The sequence below is a fragment of the Macrobrachium rosenbergii genome, chromosome 56 (assembly GCF_040412425.1).
Source record: "Macrobrachium rosenbergii isolate ZJJX-2024 chromosome 56, ASM4041242v1, whole genome shotgun sequence".
NCBI lineage: Eukaryota > Metazoa > Arthropoda > Malacostraca > Decapoda > Palaemonidae > Macrobrachium > Macrobrachium rosenbergii.
Window position 1 is genome coordinate 21864496 of NC_089796.1, and position 27772 is coordinate 21892267.

Sequence of the window (27772 nt, forward strand, 5' to 3'; positions counted from 1 at the left end):
GTAAATTTATAATTCAGTACCTTTTGTATAACTTACGGTCTTACTTTTACAATTCTTTTGCTATTGTTGTATAAATCCCATTTTTTATGGACTGATACCCCTTTTCAGGAAAGGGCAGTCGCGTGGATGGGATGGGAAATTTCTCGGACATCGGGTAGAAAATATGGAAATTACCTCGAATATTATCGTAAGGTGATCATCAAACCCAACCATTTGTCAATGCATGCAGTTCTTTATTGATTGGTCTCCCCCGTTTATTGCGCATGGGGTCACGGCATGCTAAATAACAAAAAACATAAACTGAATATGATATGAAGCGGAGGAAGGGAAAACGCGACCCACGGCCATTTAAACCTACCGCCGCATAATGCATTGTGGGGCGAAAATCGTTAGGCTTAGAACGCCATAGGGAATACGTCGGGATTTTTTAGTCTTATTAATGTCTACGTTACGGTGTAAAGTGTTTAATACTGCAAAGGGAGAGTGCATTAACATCTGAAGGAGGGAGGTGAGTGTGACATTGCTCCTGAAAAGAGTTAATTCTGCTGCCAAAAACTGTTAGGCCTAAATTACTAAGAATGTTAGGCTTAATGCATCCTATAAACATCATATATCATTTCAACCACTTCAGCTCTGATCATTACTAATAAGAGGCGATGTCTGCCGATTTCAACTCGACTGGAGCGATAAAATGAGGCTGGTGGAGCGAAAACAAAGTTAAAACAAGGGCATCTGTCGGAAATGAGGAATATCGGAAGGGAAGTTGTAGGCCTATGCGGTGTCGCCATTATGGCGAAGTGCTGTTGCTAGGCAGAGTAGGCCTATGGGGCGGTACCTTTCGCAGTAGGCTTATTTCGCACACCCTTTTTTCTCACCCCCGGTTGCATTTATTGACTTCCAGCTGAAATACCTGCATTATTTACCTTGAAAGTCAAGGTTTACGTTTGTTTTGAATGCTTTCAGACGTTTATACTGGTGGAACATGGTCAAAGTACTCAATGACCTTTCCATCAGTTTATTAAATTTAATGTTTTACGGCAAATTCCTGTCGTATTTCATCATGTACTGAATATGACGAGGATGAATGATGCCCTAGGCCTCATTTTTTGCAAAATCAGGGAAAACTTTAAATTGGTGGGCTAATTAATTTTCATATAGCCTCCAGTTGCATTTTTAAGTCATAACAGCAATCTGGTTTCAGACCTATAATGCATTTATTACAGCTATGGAACCACCACCTGTAGGTTAATATGTCCATGGTGTTAATAGTGCCAGTAATGATATCTCTTCAAGATTTTTCTAGTGCTTGCCAAGCAAGCACATGCCACGCCCAGTAGCACCTGTCCGCTTAATGTAAGTTTTTCACCACGTGTGTTATCCAGAAAAATTAATTCATCAGTCTCTTGAGTATTGTTTCAAGACCTGCCTTCATTGTTTGACTTGCAGTATTATATTTTTGAAATAATTAAAGCTAATCTTGAAAGTCTTACTTTATATATAATGTAGGTCAAGTACACAAAATTTTTCATTTTAATGTTTCAGGACCGTGATCATTTCAGTTTTATTATTCCTTTGTGGTTACTAACAATAGCAGAATTGGCATGTAATACAGTTAAAGTTTGGCACTTTGCGCGTAAATCAACCTCAGAGGACATTTCACCATCTATGGCAGGCCAGTAAGGCAGTATAAAATGACAGTTTGTCAGTATGGTAGCGTAGCAACTCGGTTATGAATGAAATAAGTTTCTTCGTTGTGTTCGTGCGTTGTAGCATAACGAGTTGCTGAGCCTTAGCCCATTATTCAGTAACTCATTTCTTCCCAGTATGGTAATGAGACTAAGTGGAATCTCTCCTGGTCATTAGTGAGCTCTTTGACAAAAGATAAAGGAAAGAAATGACGGAGTGTAGTGGTGATGAGGAGAAAAAAATGGTGAAGTCCTTAGGACAGCTACTGTGGTGAACATTGACTGCTAAAGCTCTGTCTCTTAAATAGGTAAGCATAAAAACACCTTAATAGTTTTAAAGTAATACAGCGTTTTAGTACCTTGCCATGTTAGAACTAATGTTTCAGAATTTTTCGTGTGCCATTTTAAATGACCAATGAAGTAGCCAGAATGTTAGGTGAATCTTTTTCAGTGTTGAACAGTCTTATTTTTCAACTTTATTTTCTTCCAAGGTAAATATCAAGTTGTTCTGTTGTGTAGCTTTGTACTTTAAGGCATCTTTCAACATTTCACGTAAAATCTAGTGCAATGCAGTGTATGGAAGATTTGTACAGAATACTGTTTATAAAATATTGCTTTTCAGACTACCTGCTGCTCAGGTGAAATAAAATTTTTTACTTTTTACAGTGCATGGAATAAAATACGTAATCTTCAGGTTAATTTAAAGTTAAAAAAAAAAATGCTGAGTGACCAGTATGCAGATCACATCATACAGTTTTGTCAAGAGATTTTTTCATGTTAGAAAAATTTTTTATTTTAGAGTAAATCAGCATAAAGTGCAATATAGTTCTTATACAAATTTTATTCTAAGACAAATAAGAATGCCAAGTCTTAGGAATTAAAATATATATATTTGAATGCAATAGACAAAAAGTTTCAACCTTACCCAAAACATAGGCCATGGCCATTGCAGTACCTGTAGAGGCGCCTGAATCCAATTTTACAGTACAACAAGCAAGTCTATTTCATCTGAAAAGTAACTGTGCTGTACAATCTGGCACATTAATCAGTGGGATTCACTTTATGGCCCTGTCTGTATGCAGGGTTCCTTTGTATGGTATATACATTATTTTTAGCTTTTCAAGGTAGTGGAGATTTTTTTTTTTCCTTCTGATAAATCCAAATCACCCGAGTCATTGTGAGTTACGTATTACAGGAATTGAGATTTGAGATTCTAATTATGGATGATTGTGTCTTGTTGTGTTTTTATCTGCATATAAAAACATAGATTTGCCTTTGGTTGCCATTTTCTGTAAGTGTTTTACATTGTGCTGACTTCAGTGGAGTGACATTTTCCATTGAAGTAACACTTGTATTGAGTTTGAATCAGTAATACTTTGTGGCTGCAGTTTGATTCTAGGGTCTCACAAGTTAGAAACTTTAAATCTCTCAAAGCCAAACATTTATTAAAGAAAGACTTGTTTTGAGATAAAACAGGTATAGAACACTGTTGGTGAGGTCTAACACCAGAAATTGCTCTATGATTCTTGCTTATGAAGGTATAAAGGTTTGGTGCCTTCAAAATTTTCGTAGAAGAAATTTTTAGAAGATGACAGGACTAGTACAGGTGCTGTTTTATTCCTAATTTAATTCCAAAAATAAAAGGGAAGAAATGGACAAGACCATTAACTTGATGTGCAAGCTTCCTTAGGATAGAACTTTCACATGTCGAAAAAGTACTGCAGACCCAAGAGAAGAGGATCATTATAAACAGGAGAAAGCAAACCTGTAAATGTAGACCTATTCACACATACTGGGTAAATCCACACTGCTGTCTGTGACAAAATAGGCACTAGCATTAATGAAAATCCTTACATACAGACAAGCTCTAGTAACAAAGGATCAAAAGAACTTACAGAGCAGTAAATCAGTAAAGCCAAAAGAAAAAAAACTTGACTAGGGCATGAAAATAAACATAAATGAGTCTCTGCAGAAAACGAAACTTGAGACCATAAAAGAGAGAACTGAAGATAACCCATTATTGTGAATCAAGCTAGAAAGACAAATGCATAACAACAAGAATTACAAGGATTAAAAATCATTATAGAAAATAATTTCATTAAATGCCAATGACACAAGTAAGTTCAATATGAACGCCCAAAAAAGCAGTTCCCAGATTAAAAGCCAACTAGGAAATTGAAATCACATACAGAAAAACAAGACCAAGGGAAAACAGTACTCACAGTAATGACGTATGGCAAAGGATGCCTCAGGTCCAAAAGATATACAGTACTAAAGAAATACCTTAAAAAAATTCACAAAATACCACAAACCACTATCATCAAGGCAATCTGGGTGTTGATATACGTGAATAAGATCATCAGAAATTACTTAGCAAGTTTTTCATAGTTTTAAGTATATCTCATACCAAGGACTGATTCGCTACAGTTGAAGCAAAATTGAGGGTGACTGCTTCCTATTTACTTTAGTACAGTATCATGTGTGAAGCTTGGTAATAGCTAGAGTAAACCACAAAAGATTTGGTTATTTCAAGTCATTTTACTGATGTTCATCTGTCTTAGAATGACTATTGCGAGTCCCAATCAACAAAAATTCTGTTTAATTAAGCCCCAGTTGGAATTTAAGATTATTTTGTAACAGTGGATTGTGTGTTTCAAAACTGCAGTGCTGACACTGGAAAATCTCGGTTTCTTTTTACTATGACAAAGAGCTGAATTTAATATTATTTTCTATTTCAGGTGTGGTCATGGAGGCATTGCCTGATGGAGGGGTGCTGGAGGGAGAGTCACAGATCATTGGCCTTATTGTAAGTGTTATAATTCTTTATAATAATATATATATATATATATATATATATATATATATATATACATATATATATATATATATATATATATATATATATATATATATATATATATATATATATATATATATATATATATATATATATATATATTATATATATATATATATATATATATATATACTATATATATATATACATACATATATATATATATATATATATATATATATATATATATATATATATATATATATATATATATATATATATATATATATATATATATATATATATATATATATATATATACATATATATATATATATATATATTATATATATATATATATATATATATATATATATATATATATATACTATATATATATATATATATATATATATACTATATATATATATATATATATATATATATATATATATATATATACATACATACATATATATATATATATATATATATATATATATATATATATATATATATATATATATATATATATGCATATATATATATATTACTAAAAGGACCTCATTCAAACTGGATGGTATTTAATGGAGTTTTTATTCAAAAAGTTACAAGCTTTCTTGGACAAACAGTCCACATTATCAGAAATATCCGTACAATGAGCAAACGCATAGTCCGGCTGTATTTATATCTGTGTGCTGGGTACTTTTAATCCTATAATCGCCTAGCTCTTCCTGTGTGACCTCCACCCTCTCTTGACCTTGGTCTTTCTCTGATCCCTGGTTCCAGATGTCCGTTTTCCGTGCGTTCTCTTGCGTTTTTCTTCGTTTCCTTGCTACTGTGGAGTATATGATTTTTCTAGATATGCTGTCTTCAAAGCCGTTTCCGGTGTTCCCTGCCATCGTGTTGTTGGCGCAAGTTATGAAGGCGTTCTCTACAACCAGTCTAGATGTTTTGTTGGTGTTCCTGTACAGAAAACTCATATTTTCCCAGTCTATTCTGTGATCATTTTCCCAACAGTGTTTGGCAACTGCCGACGTCTGATTATAATGCCTTATGTTCTGCAGATGTTGAACTTGATGTGTTCATCAAGTTCACATTAGAAGAAGAGAAGGAAGGAGAAATTCCTTTCTTGGATGTCCTGGTCAAGAGGGTAGGGGAGAATTTAAAATTCAAGGTATATAGGAAGAAGACACACACCAATTCATACATACATAGGTTCTCCAGTCATAGGAAAGAAATAAAAATAGGATTAATGACAGGGTTGGCCATCAGGGCTTATAGGATTTGCAGTCCTGAATTTTTAGACGAAGAGTTGAATTACCTGAGGGAGAGTTTTAGGAGATTAGGCTACCCTAAGTATTGGTGGGAGTAGGCACATATCAAAGCAAGGAAAACTATTTTGGGAGAGGGAAAGGATTGAAAAGGAACATTTGGTAGGAAAGAAAATAATTACAGTCCGGACAACAACTCTATTGCACCCATCAACAGGAAGCTAAATAATTTCAAATTGATAGGCAGCTACAAAAACACCATTAGGAATAAAATAGTTAGAAACAAAAGTCGGTAGAGGGGGAAGAGATTAGAGGGGGTTTATATGGCAGCGTGTCTAGACTGTGAAGAAGGGTACTTTGGCGAAACTGGCAAATCATGTAAAGAGCGAAGCAAACAACATCTGCAGAACATAAGGCATTATAATCAGACGTCGGCAGTTGCCAAACACTGTTGGGAAAATGATCACAGAATAGACTGGGAAAATATGAGTTTTCTGTACAGGAACACCAACAAAACATCTAGACTGGTTGTAGAGAACGCCTTCATAACTTGCGCCAACAACACGATGGCAGGGAACACCGAAAACGGCTTTGAAGACAGCATATCTAGAAAAATCGTATACCCCACAGTAGCAAGGAAACAGAAAAAACGCAAGAGAACGCACGGAAAACGGACATCTGGAACCAGGGATCAGAGAAAGACCAAGGTCAAGAGAGGTGGAGGTCACACAGGAAGAGCTAGGCGATTATAGGATTAAAAGTACCCAGCACACAGATATAAATACAGCCGGACTATGCGTTTGCTCATTGTATGCGGATATTTGATAATGTGGACTGTTTGTCCAAGAAAGCTTGTAACTTTTGAATAAAAACTCCATTAAATACCATCCAGTTTGAATGAGGTCCTTTTAGTAATTCTACTAATGCACAGAACAATTGTGTATGTGATAAAGTTAATATATATATATATATATGTATGTATGTATGTATATATATATATGTATGTATGTATGTATGTATGTATATATATATATATATATATATATATATATATATATATATATATATATATATATATATATATATATATATATATATATATATATATATATATATATATATATATATATATATATATATATATATATATATATATATATATATATATATATATATATATATATATATATATATATATATATATATATATATATATATACACACACACACACACAGGCAGTCTCTAGTTATCTCCGATATATATATATATATATATATATATATATATATATATATATATATATATATATATATATATATATATATATATATATATATATATATACAGGCAGTCTCCAGTTATCTGTGATCTAGTTTTCAGTGCTTGTCTAGCAACAAAAATCAGTGATTTTCCAAATCGATATACACAAATTTCTGCTTATCGGTGCCAATAATTGGGTATTAGCACTGATGAATACCTAACAGAGGCGCCGATAACCGAAAATTGGCACTGATAAGTGCCGAAAATCACCGATTTTCTGTTATCGGCGATTTTCACTTATCATCACACTGTCGGAAGAGAACCCCCGCCGATCCTGGGACTGCCTGTATAGCTTAGCTCGGATTAATCAGATATGAATTACATTATGTATATTTAACATTCATTATTTATTTTTATTCATAGGTTTTATAGATGAGGTTAGCAATTAAGTGCTTTTTTCAACGTCATTAGTTGTTGGACATTTTACTATGAAAATTGATTATTAGGCTCAGAGTTTCAGTCCCTCGATGTGTGGTCATTCATGTTAAAGTTATTTTACCTTCTTGTAATGAGTTCCATGCACTTTTATTCTAGGGGAGTGAGGATCTGAGTATGGTTGAGGCATCAATGCTACAGAACGACGCAGCAAGTGTCATGATGGGTTTTGTTGGAGATGATGATGAAGCTCTCTCTGTTGCATTCTCCAACACATTCTCCAATGCCTCCTCCACCACCACCACCCCTTCTTCGGCCTCAAGACCATCTCCCCCTTCATCATCCTACACTATTGTGTCTTCCCATTCGACCACAGCTCCTTCAGTCTATTCTACCTCATCGGCGGCCTACACAACACACTCACCGACTCCTCCGGACAGAGGAGGCAGCAGTGTGGTTGAGCTAACGGGTCATCAGCATCCCTTGCCAACGCCATTATTGTTAACACATCAGCAGCATCCTCAACATCACCACCATCCCCCTCCACCTCCCCCACCTCAGCATCTTCATTCACATCCTCTCCAACAGCATCCACATCACCACCACATTCATCCACGAAATCCACCCACACAACCTCAGGGGCTCCCTCCACCCCCTCCCTCCCAGCATCACCATGGTACTCCAAGTTACTACCATCAAGACCATGTAAGTTTATTGATATTCTTCTTTGTTTTGTGAATTACCTAAGCGTTATATGTGAGTTTGTTCTGTAAAATATGGTATTTCAAGTTTGGCTAGACTGGTTAGTATTGCTTGGTTGAAGTATTATGCTATGTAGTTTGAAAGACTTTCGAGCTATTAAGCAGAAATGTGTTGGATTTACATTGGAACTCACTGAGATTTCTGCTATTTATGTCATTCTTTGTGTACTGAAGTTGCTTGAGAAAGTGTCTCGTAAATTTCAGTGTATTAGCAGAAACCTCAGTTCAGGATTTTTAAGTGTGCCATGATCACTCATATTAAAGTGTATTCATTAAGAGTAGTTACTAGCTCAGTTGTACCTATTGAGAGATGTGAGGGATGACTTTTTAAAAAGATAATGCTGAATTTGATAAAAGTAAATAATGGGTAATGAATGGGATTGTAAGGTTATATCAGTGAACAATGTTAAAAAGTGTCCCTAGGACTCTTGATTACTTTATTGTATGGTTATAGGCCTATGTACTAGTTACCAAAACAAACTTAATTAGCATTTGAAGAATGCAAGTAAATCTTGTTACGCTTAAAGTATTTTGTTGGAAAGTGTATTTGTATTCATTATGAAATTACTTTGTACAGTAATATGAGCAGTATAGCAATGTTAAAACTGTGATGAGAAATTGAATATTTCTCAGTGGTGATCAGCTGTAAAGAATCTGTTATGAAAAGAATTAAATATGAAGCATTGATTTAAATAGGCAGATAAAAAATAAATATATAGTACTTTTCATCCTTAGATTCATAAACTTTAGTTTCATTATAATGACTTACCAAAACACTGTAAAAGCTTTTATCTCTTTAAAATCGACACGTCGAGATATAAATTTTTCAAAACTTTGTTTGGAACGCTGATATAATTGGCGGGACCAACCCACCGGATGTCGGTGAGGGTGGTGTGGAAGGCGACATACCCATAGACAGGTCAGTTTCATTCTCAGGCGTTTGGGACGCATCTCGCGCGTCCGTCTGTCTCAAACTGTTTGGTGTCCTTTGTCTGCGTTGCACTTGGTTGTGGTCTCTCCTTGGTGAAGTACTCAATTTCCTGTTTATTTATCAATCTAGCTAAGCTCTGAATTGTAGCTATGTCAGTTCAGCTCCTCGGGATCCAGGAGTTTCTTGCAGGGGAATTTGTGCTCCATCAAACTGGATTAAGCTAAATACGACCGTCATTCTTTGTGTACAGCATGTAGGGGTCAGAGTGTTCCCAGGAGAACACATGCAGTGAGTGTATGGGATGGAGTCAGAGTTTTAGCAAACATACAGTTCCCATCAGGTAAAGCTGGTTAGGGATAGGGATAGGAAAGCCTTTAAAGCGTAAAGAAGCTAGGCTATCTTCTTTGATGGTGGCATTGGCGTCACCTCCACTACCGGCTGTTCCTTCTCCTCTCCTACCCCTCCTCTAACTGCTCTTTCACCCTCATATTCCCCTCTTCTTCACCACCTTCCCAGTATGTTTCCTAAAGCCAGCCTCCCGAGGCTGATAAATCAAAACCGTTCTTTTTCAGAAATCAAATGGAAGCGCAAATGAACGGTTTCATGGTCGGTCTTAAGTTTAGTGCGTTCTCGCACCGTAGTCCGGGCGTTGGCGTCGGTGATGACGTCAGTGTTGGTGTTGGTGATAACAATGTGGTTGTTCGCGATCGTGTTTCAGGCGGTCTCGTTTTCTGAATCTTTTGAGCAAAGGCAATGGCTGTCCTCGCTCCTTCTGAGGCTAGAAGACGGTCGGCGCTGGCGAAAAGGTCAAAAATGCCCCTGAGCAGGCTCGCCTCGAAGGCACTGGGAAAGCCTTAGCCTGGTGCTGAAAGTAGTAACGACTCGACTCACCTTCAAAGCGTCCGAAAAGCTTCAGGGAGGCGGGAGGAGGTTGAGTGGGCGCAAGTTGGCGTGAGTGTTTCCATCGACGCGTCGATCTTCTCTATCGCCGACATTCGCCAGGATGGTGTCTAAGCATCCTCAGGATGGTCGCAGTCAGTGGCACTACCCTAGAGGTTAAGTTCCCTCAGGTGAGTGGCAGCAGTTCATCTTTCCAGTCTTCATATTCCAGCTCTTGGATCCCCCTTCCTAAGTCATCGCAAGTGGGATCAGACCCTCGGCCCTTAAAAGGCAATCTTCGGATAATTCCTGCCTAGGGTTACTAAACTCTTCAAGAAAAGGACAGCCAGCCCCCTATACCTGGTTGCTCAGTGTGGGGTCCGATCAAGAAGATACATTTCAGGCGGCTTCCTCCCAGGTCACCTAGGGCAGTCAGATGCCTAGCCCTCTCCAGGAAGTTCCGGCCTCAAGTGCCCAGGCCTCTTCCTCCTCCTCCTACACCCAGGAAGTGTCTCTGTCGCTGGCTACATCCGCCTTCCCAGCAGTCTATTCTTTGGAAGGGAAGCTAGAAAAGGTAGTCCACCAAAGTCCTTGGTATTCCTGGGGGTCAGAAGTCATTCCTCCTCAACTCCTGGACGATCTTGTACGGAACGATTCTTTCTGGTGAAGAGGAAGATTCAGTGATTCGGGGGCCTTCTTCCCCATTACGCTTCTCTACTCAGCTTTCTGCTGCAGTCGTACCTCAACATTTTCAGCCGACGGCCCCTCTTCTCCGACTTCACGTTGCATCTGGGAAAACAAGGTCCTGCCTCTTCCTTCCCAAGTTGGTACTCTCCACCTCCTCAAAAAGCATTAAAGGAGGTAGAGGCGTGGTTGGAAGGCTAAGAGGTCCTCAGGTAAATCGTCGTTTGCGTGCCCTCTTAAGCTGTCGAAAAGCAGGCAAAATTATTACAGCACAGACTTCCCTCCCTTCACTGGGCTCTGCAATTTCAGCACAGGGGACTTCGGCTCCTTGTGGACCCCTCAGACGCATTTCATTCGTGGCAGCCAAGACCTTTTCTCGACCCTAGATGTGGAGCATTTTCCAGGAACCTCTACAAGCTCCTAGAGATTGTCAGCTTTATCGATTGGTCAATGGGAGCTGTTTCAACAGGTGGAGCAGGCAAATGTCGCAGAAGACGTCTTGGGAGAATCACAGGTTCCCTTTCCTGCGCGATATTGCTATCCGCTTGATGCAGCAGACGAACTTTCCTCCCTTTTCGCCATGGCCACTCTGAGAGAGAAACTTGGTGCTCTTTCTTATCTAAGGCTGTGACGTCTTCGAGAGGCGGCGTTGATGTTCGCACCCTTTGACAGGAGGCCTTTTCCCAAGCAGTAGTGAAAGGCGTCCTTTCAGCCATGGATAAGAGGCGTCGTCACATCCTATCTGTCTATGTCTTCCCACAAACCAGGCCTGCTCCCGCTCCTTTGACCAAGATGGTATCTCCGCTTAACAGGCATCCGTTTATTAACTCCAGGCCCAAACCTTACTCGAGGTCCGCTCCAACTCCAGGGTCAAGTTCTCCTCAAAGCCACCAAGGTCGTCATGCCAGTAAGTGGAACCCTGTCCTCCATGCGCCAGTGGGGCCAGACTCAGCCTCTTTGGGAGGAATGGAGAGACAGAGGGTGCGGATCAGTGGGTGGTGCAAGTGCTCAGCTAGGCTACCACCCTTCCGTTCGCCCAACCTCCTCCTCTCTCCAATTCTCCCATTTCCTTGACAGCATACTCCAGGAGGCTCAGTCAAGTTTTCAAGCCCTAGAGACAAGTCCAGTCTCTTAGGAAAACGGTCATCGGAAGTACAGGACGTCATCCTTGGGTTTTCTACAACCGTCTGTTTGCCAGTCCCCAAGTCATCAGGGGTTGGAGGCCAGTTCTCGACGTAAGTGCTCAATATGTGCCCAAGTGAAAACCAAGTTTTCCACAATATACAAACCGCTCCGTCCTTCAGGGCATGCTCAGGCGTTAGATGGTGACCCCCGTTAAACTCTGGAAGAAGGTGGTTCCCACTATTCCAGTACATCAAGGCTGCCAGGAGGTATCTTCGGTTTGTTTTCAGGACAGCCGTTTACCAGTTCAGGCCTCTGCTGACTGTCGTTAAGGTGTTACGGTGGGATCTTTCGCCCTGAGGTCATGGCTCACCTGGAGGTTCGGATCCCTTGTACCTCAACGACTAAGCCGTCCATTTCATCATCAAGGGACAGCCTGCATGGGCTGACCTTCACAGAACCCTAAGATTAGCTCCAGCAGCCCTTTGGGATTCTGATAACTCGGGGATTAGTTTGTCAAGCTTTAATTCCTTCCAGAGGATTCTTTGTTTGGGGATGACTCTGGACAGTCCCTAGCTTTTGGGCTTTTTCCTGTCCATCAAAGGGTCTCTTCCTGCCTTCAGCGATGGAGTGTTTCTCCTGCGCTAGACAGTTGCTCCTCCCCGTCAGTAGATGGCTCTCCTGGGAACTCTGTAAATCAGCGGCGCAATTTGTAAAGTTAGGCCTTTTTCTGCACATTGGGCCTTCAGTGTTTCCTCTTCGCTCTTGGGACACGAAGGACCCAAACAGACTCCACGGTCTTCAACATTCCCTGACGTCAGAGAGGCTCTTCTCTGGTGGAAATGGCGGAAAGGCTTTCGGATCGGAGGGTCGATCTCTTCCCAAGACAACCAGCTCTGCAGATGTTTCTCCAGTAGTTGCGTTGGATAGCACATCCTAGCCAACCTCAGGACGTGAGTTTGGTTGAACGAACAGGCTCCGACCATCAACGTCAAGAACTGTGGACATACCCCTCGCTCTCCAGGACTTTTTCGAGGATCGATCTCAGGCCAAGCAGTGGCTGTTCCGCCGACAACTGGTTCGGATCTCTAGCCTGCATCCGGAAACATGAGTGCAATGCTTCCTTCTATCTGTTCTAGCTACAGGGACTGTTCTTCTGTGGGCAGGTCAGCAGCAGTTTGGGCTATTCTCTCGGTTTGTGCAGGAAAGCTGAACGCCCTGGTGGACCAACTCATGCCGTGAACTAGACTCTCTGGTGGACCCTGCACGAACAGCAAGTGCTCCTGCATAGATCTGTGGAATCGTGGGGCTTCTCCATAATAGATCTCTTCACTACCTCCAGAACCATCGTCTCCCAGTGTTCTGCTCTGCCAGTTCCAGACCCACTGACGCTCACTTGGTGGTCGCCATGCTCTTAGACTGGACGAACCTGTTAGCTCCTGCCTTCCGAACCTTTCAGGCTCATCAGGCAAGTGATAAACAAAGTGAAATTCCATCAGAATGTCAACTGATCCTCCGTTGCCCTGTTCTGGCCAGCTGAAGGAGTTTGGTTCCCGGATCACTAGATCTCCTGATAGACTTCCCAGGCTTCTTCCTCAGGTGATGTTCTTCTCAGACAACCCACCTAATGAAGTTCCACCAGGGATTGCTCCACTCTCGGCTGGCCTGATCAGGCTTCTGACTGTGTTGGTGTCATGGAGTCGAGGTTTTTCAAAGCAAAGGCTACCCAGGAGCTGTTCGAGTTGCAGAAGGGACTCCTCCTGCAAATTGTACCAATCCAAGTGGACAGTCTTCAGGAACTGGTGTAGAAAAAATAGTTTTGTTCATGAGACTTATCTGCCAGATTTCTATGTCTCTGCATCTTCCCTTCTCGAAGGTCCGACAGAATTTCAAATTTGGACAGACCTCCATCGGCCAGGATTCAGGATGGTGTACTTCATTCCAGAGCTGGGGCGGACATTTGGACCATTCCCATTTTCTATTCAGATTTTCTCTGTTCGCCGGACTTCAGCACCTTGGGTTGTCAGTTCCTCCGCATTTAGTTTCAATATTTTGTCACTTGAGCATATTTTGGTTGTTTTGGTATCGACTTGGATCTGTAAGATTGCTCGCTTTTCTGGACGTTTTTGATTTTTGCCTTTGACTTTTCTTTATATAATGTCTTCCTCTAGCTAGTCTGTTTGTAGCTTGGGTGGTTGGAGCAGTGAGGCTACTCCCAGAGGCTTGGTGAGCCCTCACACTTTATGTATGAAACATAAGAGCTATGGAATGTTCTGTGGACAATCCAGGGTTTGTAATGAATGTGAGGGATTATCTGAGGAGAATGGAAGAAGCTACAGATCCCTATGCGCGTAGGGTGGGCGTGATAGGGTGAGGGAGGTCTTCCCTCAGCATGTTTCTGTGGATCTCGGTTTCCAGGGGGAGTTTCTCACGTTAGTAACCCTGTGCCAGTCTTGGAAGTCCTAACCCGCTGAGTGTTGCCCCTTCGGGCCCCTGAGGTTGTTGCAGTAATGCTCTGACTCTAGTTCTTGGTCTATTCGCTCTTGAAAATAAAGTGAATGCCCTGCAAGCGCAAAGTGTAGTGTGTGTTAATCCCCTAAGTGTTGTGGAGGGGCGTCAGATCGACCTATAGTGCTTCTAGGCCTGGACCTCTGCGAACTCCCAGACCGGGGAGAGGGCATGTGAAAGCCGCGCCAGGTTCACGGGGACTCCCCTCCGATCTGGCGTCCTTGGCGAATCCTGTTGACTCCACCCAGGCTGCAGGGATCGTGCTCAGACACGCATCCGCAAGGCCATGCTTCCTGGGTCCTCCGACATGTCCTCCTTGTCGAGGTTGGAAGGAGGCCTTCAGTTGGACTCTCGACCTCCTCGAAGCCTGAGAGGAGAGGACGCTTCACGTCTCTTCACTCTGGACGTTTTACGCTCGTCACCTGAAAGTTTCGAGAAGTCCCTCATCGGAAGAGTTTCGTTCTACGGAGGTTAGCTGCTCGCTAAGACAGGAGAGCTTTTCCCCATTGGAAAGAAGAAAGAAAAGACTTCTCACCGCTCGCCTTCTCATAATTCAGTCCGTCTTCTAAGAGAGCTGTGTCCCCTACGCAGATTTTGTTAGGCATGCAACAGCTGGATTCTCTTATGGATCGTAGAAGGCCAGGCCGCGTCGTGAATTTGCATCTGCCTGTGAAGAAATTGACCTTCCCACTCCCCGGCCGTCGTCTTGGTCTGCTGCTTCTCCTGAAGCTTCTCGTCTTCGCCTAAGGAAGGTTTAAAAAAATTCCTTCTCTCTTTGAAGATTTTGACGTCTCTCCCCGATCGCGCCATGTTCAGTTTCTAAGCGCTTAGCGCTCCTCACCTTCTCGCGCGCCTGCCCTGTGTCTCGGCGCTTCCTGGGACACTTCGCGGCTCCATCGATCCCCTTCCGTGCCAGTTCGGGCTGCGCGCGCCTTCCCGCCAGGGCGCTCACTCCGCTCTCTCGTGTTCTCTCTTCTCATCCTTTTGGATGTTGCTTTACGCCTGCAATTTTTCTGGATGATCAACTTCCCGTTTCTTCTGTTCAGGCTATTCAGGATGTAGCCACTACCTCCAAGCACATTAGGTCCCGCTGGCGTATTAGCGATTCGGACTCCCTTCCTCCCTTGCTCTCCTGACCCTCCAGTTGAGAGAACCTCTTCCGTCAGAACCCTCGGAATGAGAAAACTTGTTCCTTCTGCTTCTTCGATTATCAGACCTGACTTGTCTGTTTAAGGATTTATTTCCTGAAACCTTTCAAGCTTCAGCTCCTCGCTCCCCGTCGCAATTGGCTTCGTCTCTCAGGCGAGAAATCTCTAGCTTTCTTAAATGAAGAAATCACTTCTCTACTAAGAGGCTTTTAAGAAAGTTCAAGACTGGATGTCGACTAGAAAGAATCAGGGAAGACTTCTTTGCTTTGCCTCCTTCTCGGTTGTCAGGTAAATCCAGATTTGGTACGACACAGGAGAAGATATGGTTTGACAGTTCCCTCTACTTCTAAAGGGACTTTACTAGTCTTGTGGACGCCTCTGAGAATCCCACTTGTCCTCTTCTAGGGTTTTCCTGGACTCTCACTGAAACAGACCACCACCTCAAAGGACTTTCAAGTCTTTAACTTTTTTGGATTTGTGTCTGGTCTTTGCTAATTTAGTTGGTTCTGGGCGTTCTGGGGAGCCTGTTCTCCAGTCGTACTGTCCAGCGTGCAGGTGCATGGACAAGGCCGTCAGAATGGCTCTGAAGATCTGACTTCGCAGTTTTCGTCCAGCTCTTTTAAAAGAAAGCATTATTTCTGCTCCTTTTGCTTGAATCCTGTTTCTCCATCTCAGAGGAGAGCTTCAATTCCTTTGCTACTCTCAGCATCTTCCCAGACCTTAGTTAAGGATATCGCTTCCAGCCTTCAGGAGAAGGCCCCAAGACCTCCTTTCCAGGTCACTCTAAGCGTCCCTCAGCGCCTTCTTCGTCGTCTTCTTTGCCTCAGCAAGCTGAAGAAGCAGCCCTTTCGTGGAGGATCTTCCACAGGAAGTTTCTAAACCACCTCGAGCAGAGGTTTTCCCTCCCAGAGGCAAGGTCGTCCCCACTGAGGGCCACTCGTTTCTCCTCAGATACCAGTAGGAGCCAGGCTTCTTCATTTTGCTCAAGCCTGGAGAGAGAGAGGGCAGACTCTTGGTCCCTCCAAGTAGTAGAGAGGCTACCTAATTCTTTCTGACTCTTCACTTTGTCTTCGACCCCCAGGGTTATCTCCCAAGTACCACCCTGCCAAGCAGAAGATGCTGTTCGACCTTCTCGATCAAATGCTCGAGGAAGAGGCAGTGGAGATGAGTCTTGACACAAAATCCCCGAAGTTTTACAACAGACTGTTCTGGTTCCGAAACATCCAGAGTTGGAGACCTGTCTTGGACGTCCAAGGCTGAGCGTCTTTGTCCAGAAGGACAAGTTCAAGATGGAAACGTCTCAGTCAATTTTAGGAGCTCTTCGTCCCGGATTGGATGGTGGTGTCTTTTCAGACCCCTTCAAGATCACGTACTTCCGTCCCCGATTCATCCCTCGATGAGTATCTCAAAACTTTGTCTTGGGGGCAAGACTTACCAATTCAGGGCTCTCTGCTTTGGACTCTGCACAGCCCGGGGTGTTTACTCTTCTCTTGAAGAATATGGCGATGTGGTTGCCTCTCGGGAGTCAGGATCTCTCTACCTGGACGATTGGTTGATCCGTTTCTTCTTCCTTTGAGGTGTCTGGAGGACCTTCATTTTACTCTGGATCTCACGCAAGTCCTGGGACTTCCTGATCAACGTGAGAAATCGCATCTGATCCTCCCAGTCATCGTTTATCTGGGAGTTCAGATGGGTCAGCGGCTTTCTAGCGTCTCCGTCGCTAGAAAGGCAAATTCATTGTTGAAAAAGTCATGGTCTTCTTGGAGAAAAACATGCTCGGTGAGGAATGGATGGGAGTCTGCTGGGGACCATTTCTCGCTGGGAGAAGTTTGTTTTTCTCTGGGAGGCTACATCTCAGACATCTTCAGTTCTTTCTGCTGGAGAACTGGAAGAACAAGGAAGACTTGGAAGAAAATTGAGATCCTTCCTTCATAAAGACTCCCTCAAGTGGTGGCTCGATCCTGTGAAGTTGGGGAAGGATCTCTCAAGCTTCTGAGCCCCCGACCTAGTGTTGTTTTCCGACGCATCATTGGCAGGTTGGGGAGCAACACTGGGAAAAAGGAAGTGTCAGGAACCTGGAAAGGGCAACAGATTTCCTGGCATCAGCATCAAGCAGGATTGGCACACATCTTCCTAGACTCCTTTTCTTGAGTCTCTGTGGTGGCTGCTCATTCAAGTTGTTCCCGGACAAGCTCCCTAACAGGACAGGATTGCATCCGCCTCAAAAAACAGGCTGTGATGGGGACTCTGGAGTTCCCTGTGACGGCTCTCTTCTTTCTCCCCTGGGCTCAAGCTCTGACATTACAATCCTCGGACAAGATTTGTTGCTGGGGGTAGAATGTTAACGGCGGACCGTTCTATTTCAGCGCCACCAGGTTCTTCCGGCCAGGTGGACCCCTCCTTCATCAGCAGGAGGAGAGACCTCTGGAATCTTTGTATTTGCGTCCTCTCGTGGATCTCTTCCGACCTCAAGAACGAGGCTTTCCATCTACTGCTCCCCTGTTCTGGACCCAGGAGCAGTGGCGATTACAACCGATCTTTCTGGGATTGGACGGGTCTTTTCCTGCCTTTCCTCCGTTCAAAATTCTGGGAGAAGTGCTTCAAAGTTCTCGACAGTTCTCAGGAACAAGGATAGCGCTCCTCCAATCAGTGAGTCTCCAATGGTTCTCGGAGATTCTCTTATTGTGGAACGTTCCCAGGTTTAAACTACCTGATTTTTCAGATCTATCAAACAACCCCCCCAGCAATGAATACCATCAAAACCTCCCTTACCTCTGAATCTGACTGCATTCAGACAAGCGAGAAATTGGTCCGGGCAGAGGGGTTTCTGGCCTACCTGGCACGGGCCCATCGCTAGACCAGAAGAGCCACCTCTGTTCAAAGTGTATCAAGCGAAGTTCAGCCTTCAGAGGGTTGGTGCAGAAGAAGGGGGTTTCTCTTAGTTCGACCTCTTTGAGCCAAATAAGCTGATTTCTCTCTTTTTTTGAGAAAAGCTCAAGTTAGCAGTCCCAACTATGGATGGTGACCCTCGAGCATGCTTTCCTCTGTTTTCCAGTACATCAGGACTCCAGGAGGTATTTATCTTGTTTTCAAGGACAGAGTTTTACCAGTTCCGGGATCTCTTGAGATCTTTTGAAAGCAGCCCCAAATGTTCCCAGGATTCTACTTGCGAAGGTTTGGATGTACACCTCAAGTTTCGGATATCCTTGTACCTGGCCAATTCATTCCGCATCTCAAGGGATGCTGCTAGAAGGACCCAGTCTTCCTCATTGCTCTGTAAGGATTCTGAGAAAAGTGAGCTTTCAGTTCCTTGTAATTCTTCAAGGGATGACTCTGGACAATCTAGCTTTTCAAAGGCTTTCTGTCTCCCAAAGGGGTCTCTCCTGCCTTCAGGCGGTGAAGATTTCTTCTCCTGGACAGTTGCTCGATCTTTTGAAATTAAATGGCTCTTGGGAACTTTGCTGGACAGCAATTTATAGTTCTTTGCCCTGTTAGGGCTCTACAGTTTTCCTTAGGAGACTCAGGACCAGAAGGAGTCCCTCGGACAATTTACGGTGTTCAACATTCCTGTTAATCCCATGTCAGAAGAACATCTTCTCTGCATTAGGAAGTGCCGGAAAAGGAGGCACATTCTTGTTGCGACGACTCCCTACAGTTGTTTCAAATGCGCCATGAAGTTAGAGAGCACATCTAGCAACCTCCATGGAGTTTTTCCAGAAACAAGCGCTCAGTGATATTATCAGTGCCACTTTTGGAGGTGAATCGGTTTCGCTCTCACACTTTTAGAGATGTCAGGTAGCAAGCGAAAATTGCTATTCTCTGGGACCAACCGTTGCTGCTGCTACAACCTTGAGGTCAGAGGTACTCTGTTCCTATCCCCTTTAATCCTGTTTAGGAGGTTTTTAATTGTGTTTGTTGGTTTTTATGGTTGGTGGGTCGATTGATGAGTCAGGTTTGTCCCAATCTTTTCATATATCTTAAAGTGCTGGTTAGGTGGTTGTATACTCGTTTCCCCTGGTATTATGACCCTGGTCTAGTCACATTGTGGTCACGCCCCGTTGACAGATCATCAAGGGCACTCGCCAGCTTTATAGTCACTACCTTGCTGGGGTCTCAGTAAAGCAGAAGCAGGCTCTGCTCAACCACTCAGTCAGCTATGCTATTGGTAGGGCAAAATATTTTATCTCTAAATTGTTTTCCATTATTCTTAGCTCTCTACCCCCTCAAAGGTGGTATTCAGCTATATATATTCTGGCAGGTAAGTCTCATGAACAAATGATATTTTTATAATAAAATAAAGTTTGTTCCCGGACCTGCGAGATCTCCTATATTCATACTTGCCCTCCCTCCTCCCCTCAGGAGACAGTGGCGTTAATCTAAAGTTAGAAAATGGGAATGGTTCCTGATGCCTGACAGCGGCGGGACTGTGTACTAACCACCTGACCCGGTGGGGTTTTCAGAGAAGCTGAAAGGCTGTCGGAGGTGCAGGAGAATACAGCTATATATATTATCTGCCAATCCAGTATGAACAAACTTTATTTTATTATAAATATCATATCTCCTCCTCTTCGACGTCTTATAACTCAACTTACCGATTTTTTCATTTTACTTGAAGGATTCAAGAAAATTCAGTGCCATCAACCATCAGAGGTTACAGAGCTATGCTGTCCTCCGTCTTCTACCATAGAGGGTTAGACCCTATCAAATAACCGAGACCAACAGACCTCCTCAAGTCCTTAGACACAGCTAAGACAAAACCTGCCCTTGCCTGGAATTTAGATATAGTTTTGAGGTGGTTGATGTCTCCAAGTACGAACAACCTAGAAGGTCTTTCTCTTAGAGACCTCACTAAAATCCCTTTTTCTGGTTACTTTAGCAACGGCAAAGAGGGTTAGTGAAATACAGGCCATTGACAGGAAGTGGGTTTCACAGAGTAATGCTGTTTGCTCGTTCACCTTGAATTTTCTGGCCAGAAGCAGAGTCTCCTTCCAACCGTGGCCTCAGTCCTTTACCATTCAGAACCTCTCCCGAAGTGGCTGGCCCTCCAAGGGTGGAGGCTTCTTTGTGCCTATTGAGCTATCAACACTTACTTAGCCAGAGCAGCCAGCATCAGAGGACGTTTCACTCTAAACTGTGGTGTTCAGTGAAAGATCAGCAAACCTTTATCCAGAATGCCTGGCTTTCTTCGTCAAGGAACTCATTTTAGAGGCGCACAGACACATCAACATCAGGGCGCACGCCTAGTCAAGTCTCACATTCATGAAGTGCGCTCAATGCAACTTCAGTGGCTTTCCGTCATAATAAGTCACTCTCGCCAGATCACACAGAGCACCTTCTGGAGGGTGAAATCAGTGTTTGCGTCTCACTACCTTAGGGAGGTCGAGGTGCGTATCAGGACCTGTTTGTGTTAGGTCCCGTATCAGGTAGCTGGCTTGGTTTTTAGGGGAACACACTGGGGGTGAGTTCTTTATCCTTCCTTCCCCTGTGGTTTTTATTTGCTGAGTTAATGGGAAGCTGGGGTGCTCAGTTCACCTGGAGTACCCTCCATTCTAGTTGAGTTGCTGAGGGTATAGGGAAGGGGATGTATTTGCTGAGTTTTTAGGTTGCAGTGGTGACCCGTTTTTCAGTCTGGTTGCTTTCCAATTGCTCAGGGCAAGAGCAAAGGGAAAGTCACCCCTTGTCTTAGTCAGCGGTGTACTTCCCTGACTACTTGGGTTGTTATGGAGCAGAGTGGCTAGCAGTGCCGCCCAATGCCTCTGCAGGTAATGGAGCTTCAACCAGCAGCAGTACCTCCTGCAAAAGCCCATCTACCAGGTAGGTGACTCTACCTTTTTGTGGGTAGGGATCTTAAGATGCCCATAGTTAGATTTGTCCCTTTCTTTTTTTTTTTTTAATGTGTAACCTTTCAATAACTGATACCTCATCCCCTGCCCTTCACACTTAAATGTGGAATCAGCTTTTACAGTGTTTGGTAAGTCATTATAATGAAAATGACATTTTTATGATAAAATGATGTTTCATTATACTTACCCAAAACACTTGCTGTAAAACCTCCTCCTCCCGCGAAAGGACGTTATCTCAGGTTTTCACTAATTGTGTATGCCGAGAATGAAACTGACCTGGGTTCATGGGTATGTCGCCTTCCACACCACCCTCACCGACATCCGGTGGGGTTGGGTCTCCCGCCAATTATATCAGCGTTCCAAACAAAGTTTGAAAATTTATATCTCGGACGTGTCGATTTTTAAGAGATAAAAGCTTTTACATTGTTTTGGTAAGTATAATGAAACATCATTTTATCATAAAAATGTCATTTTTCTTATGTGGTCTGCACTATCAAAAATTTTGTCATTCAGCCTCTCCATCCATTATTAATTGAACTTTTGTATTAACAGTACAGTACTCGACATTATTCTCAAGTTCTTGCCTTTCTTTGTTCCTGTACTCCAATTCATTGAAGAAGTTCCCTTCCCTGCCTGGCATTGGAGAGACTACTGCTTGACAGTTTGAGCCAAATTTTGCTAAAATATATTAGTAAATTTTTATGAATAATCCTGATCCTAATTCAGATGCCTGGCGCTCAAAATACTCTTGGTTATATACAAGTGAGTCAGAATTCATATTAGAGTGAACCAGTTTATGGTCCCCAATCCCTAAGGAGGAAGTTCAAGATGTGGTTTTCATGACTTTAGAGTTTGAAACCAAAACTCTCCCCTCTATATCTTGGCTGTGTCAGGGGATGTGATGTAGTTCGTAATTCCTACAGCTGTTGCACAGTACCTCATATTTGGTGAACATTTGTACCGGTTCAGATGATTAGCCAGAGACTGATAATCAGTCAGTCAATTAATGCAACATCCCAAGGATGGGCGCCAGTCTGGTGAATGCTTACCCACCATGCTTTCCACCCTGTGCTGTTCCCCCATACAATGCTTAACTCTGAGTTTCTCTTCCATCAGTATTTATCCAGGATGCATTTTCATTTTTGATAACATTTGCCTTGTTAGCAGCCAGTACACCTTCCTCTGCTTTTTTTCAATATTAATTTGAGGGCTAGTAAACGATCTGTCTCTCAACAACACTAACATCCTAGGAGCCATTTTCCTCTCATATCTCAAGTTGACAACCGTGCCTCGTCTTTACTGATCTCATATGTGTACCAATTAACATACCAACTTTTCAGGTATAGCTTAAGGTAATTGTACAGGCAGTCCCCGCTTTCGACGCTCTGGTTACACATCTTTTGTCAGACTTGTAAACCGTACAGTTTGTACACACATCTCGGTGTTTACCAGTCATGAAAAATTATAAAAATTTGAAACAAAAGTTCCATGAAAAGGTTTGCAATCCTTTGGGTATACTGCATGTTGTTTTTGATGTTTTACCTACATTTTCAATGTATTTCCCTTTCCAAAAATCATGGTTCTGGAATGTAAAAATTTACAATTTCCTAAAGTACAGAAAATGACTGTATGCAGTAAAGCTTATAGGAGTACTGTCATATACTGCACAAAGATGAGATAATCATGTTATACAGTGACACCAGGTATCAGTACACTGTACTGTCACAATTTTTTTGTTATAGTTTCTTCTGATAAAAAAAGTAAATTTCCTTACTTTTATTGTTTGGCTTCTTAACCCTGGAAAAATTAGTTTAGTCATTGACTCAGCCTCAGTCAGATATAAAAATTTAAAGTAGTGTACATATAATCCTTTACAGTAGTCCTGCATGCAACAAGTATGGTTTTTACATACTGTATAACTCCCAGAACACACACTCTTTTACAGTAAGAATAATAAATCTATAAAAAGTATAGAGTTAGGTTTCCTACCTCATTTGTGATTGTCAGCTGTTACACCGCAGGAAGGGTGGGAGATGCAGGAAAATGCTACTTGGTAGCCTGCAATGATTGAGATAAAATTGCTGCAGAGTTTGTACTGTATGTGTTACATCAAAGTATCAGTTCAGGTATTTCCTCTCGGATTCCATAACCAGCAAAAATAAAAATATGAATTCATTAGATGAATTTCAGTGATTTTTAGAAAGATGGAGGCGAGATGAGGCGTCTAAGTAAAGGTGCTGGGCTCGGTCTGCCAGAGTAAGACGTTACTTTATATTTATAGAGGGATCGTGCACATGCATATGACCATTTTATAACATTAAAAACAGTGAAGAATTCAATACCTTGAGTGATTTGAAAGATGTCAAGCTACATAAGAAGGTTTTGTACAGTTCCAGTAGAGAGGTCAGGTTAAGGTGCATGTCGGTCTGAATGATAAACCATCATTTTGTTAGAATAAAATGTATCTATTGGATTTTCATAAACAGTACACTAATGTTTCAAACCATTAACAATTTATAAAACAGAAAGTGTTCTTATCATTCTAGTGGTTGGCTTGCTTACTGGGATCAGCTACTTCTGGAGGTTCATGCAGAGGGTGATGGTGTGTAATCTGCAGGTGCTTGAGAAACTGAATAACAAACAGAAATGATACCCTGTACACAGCAGTACTGTACGGTAGCCTAGCTGTATATCACTGTACTCTAATTTAAAACAATGTATCTAATAAAATCTAAAAGTGAAGAATGGATCTTTGGTGGACATGAAAAAGTAAAGGTGCTACTGGTAGGAAATTTAGTTGACTCAGGGGACACCTGTTATTTGTGGAATGATAAAAGATAGTATTGTTACCACAGCAGTTGTATGCAATAAAACTGGCCACTGTTGTTTTATGAATGATTTGAAAAGAAAAAAAAAGTCATAGTTCAATTGTTTACCTGATGGGATACAAGAGGGGATAAGGTCAGCTGAGTTGGGCTGGGAGGAGGCTCTGTAACATTTGGATCTGGAATAGGATAATGAGATGGAGAAAGTTACAGCAATACTAAAGCAATGATGTACTCTCTTGGTGAAGTGCAGTACTCTTTTTTTGTAACATTTATAAAATATTTATATAAATATTAAAAAAAACATTATTAATTGCTTACCTGGTGATTGAAAATCAAATTATCAGGAGGTCCGTAACTTCATAACTCAAGTTATTCCAGAAGTCAGGACTGTTTATCACTACCAAAGAGATCTGTCATGGCACATAATGAAATACATTAGGTTATGCGATAGTTTCTCATAAAATTTGTACCACCATGAATGGGCAGATTTACCATTACTGTATATACAAATGATTTCATGTTCATATAAAATTAAATAGGTGAGTCCTTGCCTGGTGCTGGACATAGATACAGGGGGTTTTTTGCGCAGTGCATGTTGGGCTCAGGTTCTGATTCATTAGCCAGCTAAAGGTTTGGGAATCTGGATATAGGAGTCACTTCTGCAATGAAATAAATGATAAAATTTTTGGAAAAGTTATGCTGTGTATCTACAGTACCTAAATATAGGGTTGCAGTAACATTTTAATAAATATTATTACAAGTTATAACAATTGATTGACAGGCTCTTAATAAAAATTTTGAAGAAAATGAGATTACCTAGACTAAATCTGGTGGTTGAAGACTTCTTCCACAGAAAGAGTCTAGCCTAGACTGTCTTTCTTCTTAATTCTTCTAAGTCGGAGATACACCTAACCTGGCAAGAATCAGCATTCCAAAGTTCTTCTCAAACCTGGCAATGTTAGGCCATCCCAGACCCTCAGATTCTTTAAACATTTCTCCAGTGTGAGCAAAACCAAGTGTAAAAGGTTGATTTTTAATTCTCTTGACCTTTGGTTTGGAAGCCTCTGCCATTCAATCTGCTTCTCCAGCTCAATGAGGTCCTCCGATGACAATTCCCATCCATGGGATGCCAGCAGCTTAATGCTTAAGGTACCTCTAACTATTGTTAGACAAATATCACAAGCAAGCTCTCATGTGTACAAACATAACCCCAGCAAGCACTATGTACATAGTAAATGGGAGGTTTTCTCTTGAAAAGGTGTAAAGCTCTAGTGCTGCTTGCTAGGCACACCATTGCATGTGTGGCATCATATACAGTAGAATAGTTAACCCCAAAAAATATGTTGAACTGTCTTTAGTAAGGGAAAAGCAACGATATGAAACCTAGTAATGGTACTAAGCAAGTAAGAACAAATGTAATACATATTGAGATAAAAAGAAATCTTTCTGAAATCTAAGACCATGAATAATAGACAATAAGAAAAATTACAGGACTCTAAGGACAGGTTAGTGCAAACCTACTTGCACAAGCAAGGGAAACATTGAAACTGATATGAACAAGATATAAGTGTATGAAAATGAATTTTACAAAAGGTAAAATTATTTACACCAAATACCACAGAAGACCAGTGAACAGAATGGCTGTTCTTGTTGGACTTGAGAATGTAACTTTCCATTGACTCTTGAATGCCAGTAAGACATAGTTCTTCCAACCATCCTAAGTACAAGCAAGGGCTTAGCTTTAATCGCCACTAGCATTTGCCCCAAGGTAAGTGTACTCATCCTGACCAGTATTATGGCCTGGTGAAGAGCCTCTCCCTCCTTGAAAATCTATTTACAAATGGCATTCTTTTCAAAGCAAATTTCTCATCAAAAAAAATTAAATACCTGGTGCAGTGTAACAGATACACTAATTATCTCAGCTACTGCCACTGGGAAACTTTCTGCTACTCGTCATCAGACAGCAGCCAGGCACCTACGGCAACTACATTGTCAGCAAATTTCTCTCCTGGAATGTATCGGTTAAACCAACCCCTACTGGCGGAAAATTCTTCAACTGTAAAGTACTGAGTTTATGAACCAACTGGCATGCAGCTCCTAGTGCCTTCTCTTGAATCACCTCAGGCTCCACTGGAACCGCCGTTGGTTCTGGTCTTCAGCCATAGTCAACCATTTCCATCTCCCTCGTTCTGGCTGTCAGCACAGCTCACGTTAATCACTGGTGCCTTCATTGTTAGCGTCTTGCACGTTTCGAAATCATGTCTTGTCCTTGGTTATGGTAACAATTCACATCCAGGCCCAAGGCCGTGCCTAATCTCAGTGTTCTCCTTCTCCGAAGACTTGATTATTATGGTACAAAACTTCCATGGTGATGCTGACATTCAATAATTTTTATTGGATTCACTAGCAGTCAGATGATGAACTCTGCCGTTTGGAGCCATGGTGAAGGCACAGTAGACATAATGAATGCAGCTAAGAAAACAACAATCACGGCAATCAGTACCTAACAATCTGTAAGGCAAATTCATTAGAAGTGAAGGGTTGTTTGGTATTTTAATTTCTGCGGCGCTAATTGCTCGACTTGGAAGGTGGTTGTGTGGCTCAGTGTCCCTGCAGTTACATAACTGGTAGCCCTAGCCTGCTTAAACTGAACTCTAGTTCGGCTTACAAGCAGTATTACCGAGAAACATCATCACCAACAAAGCGTTGCATCTTTTGGATCTTTTAAAACTGATTTTGATGATTGCTGTTGGCAAAACAGTTTTTATAAATATGCGATCAATGTTTTGTAAACGGGCTTTCAGTATTGCGGTGTTTACTTCGAAACAAGCGTAAATGGCTTGACCTAAGTTCGGCGAATATATCTGAAGAAACTTCTAGTTGGACGTGTGAATATGGGGACCAGCCTTTATTTATTAGGTTTCTGTAACTGTTTCTGAGTCTATCGATTTGTGATTTTAAGCATAAAGAACTAATTTAAATATGGTTTGTTGTGGATTACTTGAAAGGCTATTTTTTAATGGTAACAGCGTTCAATGATCACATTAAGGCGTTTGGTAGCATGTTTGCTCTTTGCTGAAAAAATCGTATGAGAGAATGGCTCAGGTGTTTCTTTGATTTCATCATAATAGAGGAATCTTGTATTCATCTTTTATCTGGTTAAAGCTGGATCTAGGTTCTTGAAAGTCTTTTCAGTCTGTTTCAGGTTTTGCATTGTGAAATACATTCTCTCACTGTTCATTTCTCGAGTTTCAGGTATTTTTAGATTGTTTATGATAATTTTAGTGATTTTCAACTCTGAAATTGTTTTCTTTCAAAGGAGTGAGGATCTTCAGCTTTAAGTTCTGAAGCAGTATGTTTCCCTAATCTTTCTCCAAATGCGAATCATTAAAGTGTAAAAATAGATTTTTGTTGTTTTATATTATAATGAATCAATGGTGATGTTCATTCACTAGACTTCAATTTATTTTTGTATGTCTTGTATATTTAAATGGATCTTCCACCTTTGTTATTTTGGTTGGGAAGAGGAAAACAAAGTTTCCGTTCATTGTCCTCCTGTCGTGTTCATCAGTATAACTTACTAACAATACTTTCATCATTCTGTACAGTGTTTTGT

General features: G+C 41.6%; 1 protein-coding gene across 1 annotated transcript in view; it reads left to right on the top strand.

The window, feature by feature from the left end:
* The first annotated feature begins 227 nt into the window (after window positions 1–227).
* The window catches only part of LOC136836117 (zinc finger protein 652-B-like), a 67195-nt gene continuing 39650 nt past the window's right edge, over window positions 228–27772 (top strand). Inside the window, exons 1-3 of the mRNA XM_067100109.1 lie at window positions 228–508; window positions 4424–4491; window positions 7612–8186. Coding sequence (XP_066956210.1) covers window positions 4432–4491; window positions 7612–8186 — 635 coding nt within the window. The 5' untranslated portion in view covers window positions 228–508; window positions 4424–4431. The remainder of the gene's footprint in view (window positions 509–4423; window positions 4492–7611; window positions 8187–27772) is intronic.